At 45.4% G+C, this 12,608-nt stretch overlaps 1 protein-coding gene across 7 annotated transcripts in view; it reads right to left on the bottom strand.

Moving 5' to 3' along the window:
- The window catches only part of Arid1b (AT-rich interaction domain 1B), a 412,777-nt gene that overhangs the window by 50,487 nt on the left and 349,682 nt on the right, over positions 1-12,608 (bottom strand). For 5 of the 7 annotated variants that reach the window (XM_046456608.1, XM_046456610.1, XM_046456613.1 and 2 more), the window contains exons 8-9: positions 9,928-10,255; positions 8,153-8,281 (exon numbers count right to left, since the gene is read on the bottom strand). In XM_046456608.1, coding sequence (XP_046312564.1) covers positions 8,153-8,281; positions 9,928-10,255 — 457 coding nt within the window. The remainder of the gene's footprint in view (positions 1-8,152; positions 8,282-9,927; positions 10,256-12,608) is intronic. The other 2 variants (XM_046456611.1, XM_046456616.1) reach the window with 1 other exon arrangement.

The following is a 12,608-nucleotide window of genomic DNA, read 5'->3' as shown; positions in this document are numbered from 1 at the left end:
GGGAGGAAGAGCAGGCGGGCATGGCTGGCAGGTGTTCCTGTGCAGAAGAGGCTGCCTGCGCAGGAGAGGCTGGGGCAGCCACTGAGTCAGGAGAGAGCGGGAGTCTGGCTCTGGACACCTGGAGTCCGATGGGCCTCAAGTGCCAAGGTGAGGCTGCACAGCAGGTGGACCCCTGGGCCTGGACAGGAGAGCGTTGGTGTGCTGTAAGCCATCTTTCCCCCTCTGTGAGGGATGCCCCTTACTAGACTCGAATCTTTTTTCCAAGCTCTTTCCTCACTGGCCAATGTGATCTCTTTCAAGGCAGCCTCTTCACTCAAAGAGACTCTCAACATGTACGACACCAACAGACTTGCCAGTTACAATGAACCATTGTTTTCTAGCTACACACAGACTCCTCAAGCCCTTGGCCTCCAGGCATGTTTAAGTTGTACCCTTTCCTTTAAGAATGGGGGGAGGGCAGTATCACATTCCAGCAGCTCTGAGGAGACCCTTTCCATAGAGCAGCACCTTCTCAAGAGTGAGCTAACTCACCGGGCAGAGCACCTCTCTGTCCTGGCCTCATGACCTGGCATCTCCCACAAGCTGTCCCAAGCCACCTCCTGGCTCTCCCCATTTGTCCAAAGCACTGTATTTGACCACGCTTCCTGGCAAAGCTCCCTCAGCTGAGCGCTGGGCGGCACTGTGCTCCAGCCGGGCCCTGGAAGCCCACACCCTCACAAACAGCCTGCGCTCCTCCCCACTCCCCACCAGCTGCTCCTGGGTGCTAGGCCCCGTCCTTCCTTTCCTCAACACAGGGGCCAGTTCTGTCCCTAAAGCAGCTTACTGATCCTCCCTGGTTCTCAAAGGAACCAGAACAAACAGAGTGTGAGGGGTTTCAGGAGACAGGCCTCCTTGTCCGAGTGTGAAGAAAATGCAAGAAGAGTGTCCGATGCTTGGATCTTGGTAACTGAGGTCCAAGGCTGTCTCTGCATCCTCAAAGTTGACTTAGATTGGTTCCCTCTCCTGCTTTGTGAACTGTTTACTGGCAAGAACACAGAAGTTAGCCAAAATACTGATGACATTTAACACGGAGTGATTCCAGCACCTCCTTGCTGATTCCTAGCGTCCCAGTGGCCTTGAGTGCACGGCACCAGTGTGAGCCCCAGTGGGGCTGGGAGCTTGTCCTCTTTCTGCAAGAGGAGACTCTCAGACCTCTGGGGATGCTGGCACCATGCAGCATCCCCCTGGTCTAGGAAAAATGAGACCCATACTGCACCAAAGAGAAATGCAGTTGACACTGATGTGCCCCATGGAAAGTGCGCCCTCCTAACTGCACTAAACATAAAGATCTTTAAAAGTTAATCTTGAGATCATAATACCATTATAGGAGTCTCAATCCCTTTACCAGGAGAATTGCTCCTTTTCAGTGCTAGGTGGGTCCATATCTTTATTCAGGACATTTTTAACCCGTCACCTGGACAGGTGAGAGAGGACAGGGGGAGCAGACCATCTGGAAGTGTCCCAGGTGCCTGGGAGCCAGGAGAGTGGAGTGAAGAGCAGGGTCCTAGAGGTCTGGGAGTACCCTGCCCCAGATGCAGAGTTCATGTGAGCTTAACAAATGCAGAGCAGATAATTAACACTCACTGGTGAACTAATCTGAGGAGAGACGCTTTAGCAACAAGATGATTAAGAATACATACCTCTTACATGCATCCATATATATCTCTGCTACCATAATGATAATGGACCTTTCAGTTGGCTTCAAAAAAGTATTTTGGATCCTGAGTTCTCCATCTCAAATACTGTATTGTAGCCTATTTTGTAAAACCCTTGATAGGGAGCGTACACACACACACACACACATACACACACACACACTTGTGATTTTTAAGAAATACTCCTAAAACTCTTACAAAATTTCCTGAGCTAAAGATGGCCTTGGGCTGTGAAGTTATCTAACGTAGTGAAACCACACACTGTTCAAAATTAGGTAGAAAATGCCTCTGGAAAAGCCTGAAAACTGAGCAAAACTATAATCCCTCACTAGCCCCAGCCCCTGTGAGTAGTAGAGGACAGGACTCTGGTGATTCCCCACCTGCAGGTGTCTAAGCAGCAAAGGGAACCAGGAGTAGTAACACTCCAAGCAAGGGGCTGAGCCTTGTGGCTGGAGTTTTCATTTGGTCTGTTATTCAAATCTATATGATGGCTGACGTGGAGTTCAAAATAAGAAAAAGAACCAGATTATGAAAAACCTTTAGGGGGTGCACCCCACAATCCTTAATGCCACTAAACTAAGGTGCCTGTGAGCATTCAAAAAAGAATCCAGCCCCTCACTATAGATCTTTACAAGGTCAACCATGATAGTCTCCAAGCTGGACTATACGAAGTCTCAGAGCATATCAACTTCATGGCTCCCGCTGCTCCTGCTGCCTTCAGCCCAAGACACTGCTGAGGTCAAGGCTGGAGAACTCTGCTGCCTCCTGGTATCAGTCTGCAAGCCCTTCAGGTTGGCAATGCAGGTCTGCACCGCTACCTGATGCGATTGTGATTTCAGGATCCCTGCTCTTTTCTGATTAAGTGGGACTTGCGGAGCTGTGACACTGTGTGGCCATATAGTTAGTCCTAGGTGCTAGCCTCTCTAGCATGAGTGTGTGAATGTGTGGGCAGAGATGTAAGCAGGCAGGCAGGGCTCAGCTTGCCTTTCTCACTCAGCTTTCCCGGGCTTGCCATCAGTGCTGTCTTGGAGCACAAACACTAATCCTTAGGTGTGAGCTGGCTTTCTGCTCCAGAACCACCTAGAGGATTTGTTAAACATGCAGGCACACTGGCCGCGTCCCGTCCCTCCTGTGGTTGGGTGAGTGTGTGTTGAAATCTCCAAGTGGCAATTATCTGCTGGTTAGGGTAGCTCATGGCCTCTAGTCCACTGGAGGTTTGCTGTATATTTCATACTCTGAACCTCATTAAAATAAAGTTTAAAAACTGTTTTTTTTTTAAGAATTAGTATTTTAGTATATTTTGATTTGAAGATTTATAAATGTAATTTAGGGCTATTATGAATAATAGTCTTGTAACTCTAAAAGATTTAACTGTGAAATCATAATCTTAAAATACTAACATAATAACATTTAAATTCTAAATTTTGAAAGGGACCAAAAATGACTGCATAGTATTCAGACAATAATGCAAGCCTTACATTTAACTGCAGAAATAAAATCTCTATTTCAGCCTTTGAGATCTTTCTTCTTTGTCTTTCAATAACATGGCTTTTCAAATCATAGCTATTACGTTAAAACCTAGTTGTCCAAAATCCAAAGGGCTGGATCTCAGTGAATGCATCATCCCCTGCTCCTCGGCACAGGGACACCATTGTAACTGGGGCTTGACACATTCACAAGTTTTTTGGCCCTTCTCTTTGACATTTTAATGTACTCTCTCCATTAAAGTATTTCCACATCGGTGGCTCCTTGTCCATCAGTCACTGCGTCACACAGGTTTCAGAAGAAAATAACACAGAAAAAGTGCCTCATTGGCATACGGCAGCACAGCACATGAATGACAACTGAGTCTCAGTAATGAACAGTGGCTAGGGGCCATGTGGATGTGAGATGCGCATGTGGCACAGACAGCAGCAACTTGGTGTGCCTGAAAGCCAGACCAACGGATTCGCCTCTGTGAATAGATCCAGCTGTCTCCGAGCAGGGGAGACGGCTGGCCACATCCTCTTACAGAATGTACAGCTGCTTCTACACACTTTTTTTGGGGGGATGGTGGGAAGGGGGATTGAACTCAGGGGCACTTGACCACTGAGTTACATTCCCAGCTCTATATTGTATTTTATTTAGAGACAGGTCTCCCTGAGTTGCTTAGCACCTCGCTTTGGCTGAGGCTGGCTGTGATCTTCCTGCCTCAGCCTTCCAAGCTGCTGGGATTACAGGCATGCACCACCGTGCCCAACTTGCTTCTACACTTTAAACAGTTGGATTGCTACTGATCTAGGGATCCTATGGCTAGGACCTAGTGGAGTTCATTTACTCTGTTAATGAGTGGCTAAGATGAAAAAATGAGTATTAATTAAAATTTTCAATTTCTCATTTTACTTAAACCAAAAATATTTTTAAAACTAATTTTGTGACCCTAGTTTTTGTTGTGATGTAAGAATTAAAATGTAGGTACACATATGCATCTTAGTGGTATTTGTTAGAACAACAGTCTTCTAGTCAAGAGTATGACACTTTATACTGGTTGACTTTGCCCTTTATTTGCTCATTTTTAACATGTAGGCAGTCTGAGAGTTTCCTTTTGTCTGATGTTTAGTTACTGCACTGGGGACAGCAAAAGGATGACAGTGCCTGTCCCAGAGTACACAGGTGTCCCCTTGCCCCCCACCCAGCAGGAAATGCCCTCATCCACGACTCTCCATTCTTACTTTAACAGCTGCATGCCAGCCCCAACAGTGTTAAATGCTGCTGCGTATAGGCGGGGGCGATCAGATGGGGAAAACCACTGCTGCACAAACCCGTCACGTGCTGGCAAGTGTGTGTGACTTCCACTGCAGGTGTCGGGCCTGAGAAGCAAACGGCCTCCTGAGCTGTTCAAGGGTTGCCAGGGTGTGTGCAGCAGCCTTTCAGTGCAGAAGAGCAGTTGGCCTCGCCCTGAGCATGAGGCAGGGTCTCCATTCAGTTGCTCATTCTTTGCTTTCTAATTGCAGGCTGCCTTTAGGCACAAAGGAGAACTCTATAATAGAGAGTATTTTTGTATTTTTTAAAGAAAAATCTAGTTTAGGAACAGCATTACAGAGGGAGAAGAGAGCTATAGGCCCACCTCTGCTGTGCCCTGTCTCCAAACTCAGTGGTCCTCAGTGGGCACCCACAGGTCTGTTTCCTCCACCAGAAAGTCAAGGAGCACAGGCTGGAGCAGTGTCCAGACCGATGCCTTCCAGCTCCAGGGCTCTGTCATTCCGTAACTGAAGCTCTGTGTCTTCTTGGAAGTCGTTCTTATGAAACAGAATAAAGATCCTAAAGACTGGTGCCAGACTTCTCTTCCATTTTCATGTAACCAAAGACTTGACTCTAGTTTATATATATGAGGAATTAAAATCTGTTTACTCACATACCCTAGTTTAAAGATGTAGGGCTTGTTAGAACTTCTATAAATTCAGTGAAGTCATGCTTCCTGCTTGGAGCTCATTTCCAAGAAAAAAAATCTGGATAATTCTGAAATATCCAGCTCTATCAATCAGTTGTTTATGGCAGAGATGCCAATTGTTGAACACTATTTCGTGCCATCCAGAAATAAGGAATGGGGTGCAAAGCACAAGAAACAACCCAGGGAATGTTAGTTGTAGACGTGTGTGTGTGTGCTCGCTTCAACCATCAAGGTTGTAGAACATAGATTCAGTCAGTCAAAAACTCTTAGAGCTGGGAATGCATTTGAGGAGGCAGTAGCTGTGGGCTCTTCCAGGCTTCTGGCAGGCTGTGGCTCTCCCATGCTCAGAATCTTCCTGTCTGATGCTATGAACATCTATCAGGATGGGCTTTTGGTAAGATCAAATAGTATTTCCAACTCTGTTTCTCAAATCTCTCCAATAACATTGCATTAACAATTATAGGCTTGATTGTTAATTAAACAGCAATGCATCTTCTGAGCAAAAGCCTGTCAGTTCTGTACAGGTAATACTTATAAATCATTAACGTTGACTGGGCATCAAGATACCACTTGAACGAGATCCACCGCCTTCTACTGTGCATCCTCTAAAAAGTGAAAGGAAGAATTCTTTTATCCAATGGGTGAAAAAAATATACCTATATGTACTTATTCAACGTAGCAGGTGGATTTTTTACAGGCATGGTGCCACTCTTAGAGGAACTGATAACGTGGCTTCTGACCAGTTGGTTGTGTGTTTTCTCTGTATACCTTACACTCAACTGGCTAGAAGATACCACTGACACAATCCTTCATCTTGTCACCAAGCTGTCTAACTGCAGCCTCATTCCTCACCTCCTCATTAACTTGTACTTCCGGACTCTTCACAGGCTCCAGGACTTCGGGACTCTAACTTAAGAGGCTCTTTAGAGGACCCTGTGAATACAGGGCCCCTGAAAGGCCCACACCAGGGCCTCCTTTCCAAAAGGAAACTGGCTTTTTCACAATTGTCTTCCAAATGACCAACTAACATTCACCTGACAGAGTTATCAATGGGGGGAGAGAGGAAAAGAAAACCAACAATGCAAGTTTTGCCACAATGTTATTAAATATGGAAACATAAAATCTCCCAACCTCCAACTAAAATATGGAACACACACTTTTTTTTTTTCCAAATTCAATTTCTGTTTTAAAAAAGGCACAATAGGCAAAGGAACAGAAGGCAGGTTTAAAATAGAAACAAACTTTCTTTTCTTTTCTTTTTGATAGAGAATACTGTAAACACAGTGTAAATACTGTAAACCAACAGGTGCAGGGCTACAAAGACGAGCCTTTGCCAATGTATGTGGTAAGATTTACACAGAACAATCCAACATTTTTTTCAAAAAAATTTTTTAAAGGAGGAGGTGTTGTATTGTAAGGAAGTTACCTGGATGCCACTGGCTGAAACACAGATTGGATCTTCTCCTGCTGGTTAGCTAACATTGATTTTCTGCCCCCGTGGAACAGATTTTACTGTGATGCACACCATTTAAATTCACTTTCTGCAGTTGCTTCACAGGGCTTGGCAAAGCCCAGCCAGATGAGGTTGGTGGGAGTAGACAATGCTCCTTTGAGGAGAAGGACAAGCCTGGGGTCTGAGGCTGAAGACAAACACCTTCCTCCCTCACCATGATCTTCCTACTATTTCGTGAACTGACCTTGAAGGTACAAGGGAAAAAGCACAATAGAGGAAAAGGCAATTTCCGAAGAATGAGAATGTCTGCCTCGTTCTGTGGTTGTTATTTTACTCTGAGGATTATATTAAGAATTCTGTATTTGTTGGTCCAAATTTAGGACCATGCTCACAGAACGCATAATTCTCAGTTATGAAATGATCATTTCCTCTGATGTCTAAATAAATGTAGACTGAATATAAGGGTATTAAGAAGCTCTGTCACCCACCCATAACAAGTAGTGAACGTGTAGTTTGCTAAGCTTGCTGCTGAAACAAAGCTAGTTGACAAGAATCTGTTTCATGTTAACCAAAGAGAGGTATGTCTTTACTGGAAGTATCAAGCACATTGAAGTCTATATACAATGATCTTATGATCAATATACACAAAACAGTGCCAACAGTTCACTCAGCAGTGGTGTGCTTTAAGGGCATTTATTAACCTAAAAATGGTGACAGGGCCTCGGAGTGTATACCTTTTTACCTTTTTTATTGGTACTGGGTATTGAACCCAGGGGCGCTTAACCACTGAGCCACATCCCCAACCCTTATTTTCTCTTTTGAGACAGGGTCTCACTAAGTTGCAAGTCACTGGTACGACAGGCACCGGCCAGTATGTAGATTTATAGAAGGAAAGAAGAGAAGTACTTTTTGTTGCTGTATGTAATTCCTGTATTGAAATTGATAAAAATATGGCTACACTGTTCAGGTAGAAAATTCTGTGTTGTTATCTGGTTGTGTTTTCCTGGTGCTTCAACATTCTAATCTCATTGGAAGGAAATAACACAACCCTTTGGCACAGGTGCTGGCTCACTGACACAGTGAGGAAACTTCTCCTACGCCCTCTGAATGGGCCAGGCCAGCATGGGTCTCAGGTCTCATGACACGCCACTCTGGGTGACGGCATCTCACTGTGGTGGCAGGTGTGGTCATCACAGTCAGGAGGACAGTGCTGCACAACACAGGTAACCAAACAAAACAGGGACAGTGAGGGGGAAAGGATGTCCGAGCAGGCGACTACGCTGCTTCACGCAGATAGAGGTTTCTGCGGTCCCTCTCAGGCATGAAGGAAAGCAGGCATGCCAAAGCCATGCACAGACAGGAACCGAGGGCGACATGCAGGCTTCCCCCAAACTGCTGCAGTACAGACAGTGAAAAGCAAAAGGAACACAACACAGGAGGACAGACAGACGAACTGCCCCGGGTGGCTTTCCTACTCTCTTGGCCTGGGCGTTCCTGCAGCCAGATGGCACGTTCCTGAATGTTTAGGAGAAAACACCCAGGTCCCGCAGAAGCCCGGGGTTTGTTGCCACCTACCCGTACTGGTCAGCCTGGTGCATCATGGGAGCCTGGGAGCTGCCATAGTTGGGGTGCTGGGAAGAAAACATGGGGCGTCCGCCAGCCCCAGACTGGCTGGGATAAGCAGGCGACCTAATGTGTGGTGGCCTAAAGTGGAACAGAAGAACAGCTTCTTTGGATTTGTTCTGTAGCACAAGTTTGAATCCCTGTCTGCATGCTATTCCACATGTAGGTATGGGGGTTACAGAAGGGGACAAACAGGCAGAATACCCTGCACCATGCAGCTGCCTTGGGTGGGTCTGGATAAAATTTCTTAAAAAAAAAAAAAAATGTTGGGGTGGGCAGGGCACAGGAGGGAAAAAAATAAGATTCTCAGATCTAATCTGTTTACACATGTGAAGTATAGCTCTGACTTTGGTAAAATCGAAAACTAAAATAAGCAGCCCCCTTTTAAACTCCCAGAGAGCTAAAATGGGCAGTATGTGAAGGTAAGGCTTTGGAAAGGTCTACTGATTACAAACAGAAAATAAAGACACATTGAATTCTAAAGATGACACACACACACTGGCCCGGAAAGGGAACACAGCAAGACTTTCTAATCTAGCAGAATTCTGCCTTAATCTCTGTTATCCTCTCAGATCACCTTCAGAGCCTCATGACAAATGCAATCACATACTTCCTACTTAACAGAAGGAAAATAACTTGTGCTTTGAGTTCCAACAATAGACAATTCATTTAAACCTAAATCAGAACTTCAGTTGGACCGGCTGAACCAGTCTTCACAGACAGGTTTATCTAAACATCCCCACAGCCTGAGCATGTTGGCTACAAGGCAGGTGCTGGTGTTCAGAGGAATTTAAGAGACTGTAATGGAGGTGGGGGTAAACGTGTAGGTGATTTTCATTTTAATTCCTCAAGGGAAATGTATCATTGTTTGGAGCAAACAGTGGGACTGGAGGGGTCCCCATCACACACACACACACATACACACACACACACTCTCTCTCTCTCTCAGTTTTTATTTCCCTTTCACATGATTCAGAATCTTCTATTCTTTCTTCTGAAGATAACATTGAGATAAATATCTTCTAATGTGCTTTTTACAATACAGTCATCTTTGTCTCATAAACTTCTGATTCTGTTGTTATTTATACAGGTCAAGTATTACTTTAAGAATTAATATTAAGAACCGGGGCTAAAACCAAGCAAGCAACAGAAGCTGAAACCTTGCTCCATCAACTGAAACTTCCGGAAATACTATCTTTGCTTTGTTGACCACACTTTGGTTTGGATGTAATTATGCCCAGAAAAAAAATTTTTTTTTCAGCATAAGGATACGAAGTGTACAAATCCTAGACAAATACTGTTAGGCCAGCACACGCAAAGTTTCTTTTTACAAAGATTCTTATTGTAGGTTAAAAAAAAAAGTGGGGGCCATGCATCCTTTTCAATGATTTGGATTTTAAATATTTTGCCTTTCATGCTTCCTTCTCAAAATTTCTTTTAAATGGAACTAAGACATTTCACTATGCACCAGGATCTCGTATGCTGGTGTCAATGACTGTAATAGACATTTTTAAGACACTTTCCACAACTGATAAGCTGAGCCTATTGCTCAGATTCCTTCCTCAGCGGATCATAAAACATGGTCACTCACTTCTCTGACCTTTATGATACAGCATGTATTTGACACAAAAAGAATCGTCAAATGCAAGTGTGTTCTGCTGTTCTAGTATCTGCTGCCTGGTCGTGTGTCAGCACTGCACCTAGCTGTCTCAGCCCCAGCGGCTTACCTGCTTTGTGCTGAGTTGGCAGCAGCCTGCATCACGGCTGCAGCGGCCTCCTGTGCCTTCCGGTTCACGGTGGGCATCGGCGGCCCCATGCCTGGCCCGCCCTGCTGAGACATGCCAGGAGAGCCGGGGGTCACACTGCTCATGTTTCCAGGAAATGGTCTGTTCTGCATCCCAGCTGCCGGCATCCGTCCCAGGGGCATAGCACCACATTGCTGGCTTGGCCCTTGTCCATGCATCTGGTTGTTGGCACTGATGCCCATACCAGGCCCTGGGCCACTGTAGCTTGCACTGGGCACCCCACTATACGTTGGGGGTCTGGAGTAGTTACCTAAACAAAAAGCAAACACAGATTAAAGGTTTTAATTTAGTCCTTATACTTGTGAAAACACTCCCTGGAAATACTTTCTGTGCAACAATGTGCTCACCACAGAGTATTAATCATGATTCCCCATTAGCCCTTCCTGTTGGTGTAGATGAGGCTGCCAGTCTCAAAATATGCTTTCTCTGCACATTCCCCAAAGAATCCCCTGCCCCCCAGGCCCCTGAAATGTTGAGGAGAAAGGCAAGCTAATCTTAAAATGGAATACCAGCAATAAGCTTTGCTTTAATATTCTTAAACTGTAACCAAAGTCATTGTTGGAATTTGCAAGTATTCTGATGAAGGCCACTTTGGGACTGCTCTATCACATCAGTCCTAGGCCAACAGTCACGGTAGGGCAAGTTCACTTAGGGCCAGGTTAGCCTCCAAGACGTGGGGTGGGTGGTGTCAATGTCCAACATGGCTTTTCACCAACTTTGGGAACAACCAAGTATAATTTTGCCTGGGCGCCCAATGAAGTGGCTGGTTTGTGCTTAGGTCCCATTATCTTACGATTCCAAACACCAGTGTGACACTGGGCACAGCAAAATGGTGGCATGAGAAGAAGCAGGCAGGACTGGCGGCTGAAACAGGAACCACAACCTTACCTCCCAAATCTGCCCATGCTCGGGAGCTCAGGGAGCAGAGTGTAGCTGTAAGGGCTCCGGCTCTTAGTGGTTTTGTTTCCTCCTTCTTCCTACCTTCTATTCTGATTGCATGTATACAAATTAAATTCTAGTAAATTAAAGGCATACATGATACCACTTCAATAATAGCAGAAGCAGATGTTAACTGTGGAACCACTGCGTGGGCTTTGCCCCACTGAATTCATTAATTTCTCCCAATAATCATATGAAATGCAGATACCTCTGTTTACAAGTGAGGGAAATCAAAGAGCTAGTAACCTGGAATGAAGTTCAAGCAAACAGACTCCGGAACCCATGGGTTCCACCACCCAAACACATTGCATCCCAATAAAGGGTGGTTGAAATAAAAAATGTAAAAAGACAGAGCTATTTGTAGAATACAGATCAGCATTTCTCAATCAGTCCTTATTACTTTCTAAAAGATTCTCCCCATCCACCTAACAATACACACATTGTATGTGACATAAAGTTGAATGACCCCGGAGATTCCTATACTTGGGAAGTTCACGATCTACATGCAAATGTGTTAGAGCAGGATGGGCAAAGATGAGAAAAGACACCAAAGTCAAACCAGAGAGACGGAGGCAGGAGTGAGTCTGTGGTGGGGTGGTAGAGACTTCTCAGACCAAAGCAGTTCTGCCTTCCTGACCACACGGCACCCCTAGGTGGGCTGCTCTCACCTTCCTTCCTTTCTCCACCCTGTAAACAACATTCCTCTGATATCCTCCACCTGAAGAGCATCAGGACTGAACCCCAGACACAGTAAAGTCATCTGAATCTGAGCAGGAGGTGGAGGGACTTTGCAGCTACACAGGAGCAGAGCAAGGAGGGGAAGAGCCCCCATGGATCAGTGGCCATGAATACTGCACACGGGCAAGAGAACACTCAAGACAGTCACCAAGAGCCAGAGGGGGCTGAGTTGGGGGCAGCAGGGTAAAAAGGACAGATTGCAGGGCCCCCATGGGCTTCTATGTATGTGGTTTAACCCTGAAGATGAGGAGCTTCTCAAGGATTCCCAATGGAAAGAGAAATAGATCAACAATGATAAAAGCAAACTCTTTAACATTTACCAGGCACCAGGCTCAGTTCCAGGTTCTCTGTGTTAACCCCTTGATTTCTGTGAGGCCCAAGAGTAGATGTTACTGTCAACATCATTTTGGACATGAGAACCTAAGGCACACATGCTAAGTAACTTGTCCCATAGCTGTAGGGCTAATAACTGAAGCCATACAGAATGCCCAGGGATGACTGCGGGAGGCTATGAGTGTGGCACCGAGTCCCAGCACATCACATCTGACCCTGGCCTCTCCCAGGGTGAAGAAAGAGAATGTTTAATGAGCAACATTACCACAATTATAAAACCAGGTTTTCTCCAACTCACACACATAAAGCAGCTTCCCCTACAAATCAGCAAGGAATTCAACAGAGTTCCACTTACTGGGTGCTCAACCTTGCCAGGTGTATCCTTCAGGCCTCCTGCTTGGGCTGCACGTGAATTATGTGTTATTATTCACAAATGATGAGGAGGTCAGTGTTGTGTAGACCACAAGCCAGTATACTTTTTTCTGCTAAGACCAGATAATAAATATTTTAGGCTTTGTGGGCCAGAAAGTCTATCTATCGCTCCTCAACACTGCCACTGTACTCCCAAAGCAGTGTCATGCCGGTTAATACAG

The sequence above is a fragment of the Marmota monax genome, unplaced genomic scaffold (genome assembly GCF_021218885.2).
Source record: "Marmota monax isolate L192 unplaced genomic scaffold, Marmota_monax_Labrador192_F-V1.1 WCK01_AAM20220418_F8-fsc00164, whole genome shotgun sequence".
Lineage (NCBI taxonomy): Eukaryota > Metazoa > Chordata > Mammalia > Rodentia > Sciuridae > Marmota > Marmota monax.
This window is presented reverse-complemented; position numbering and strand designations above follow the sequence as displayed.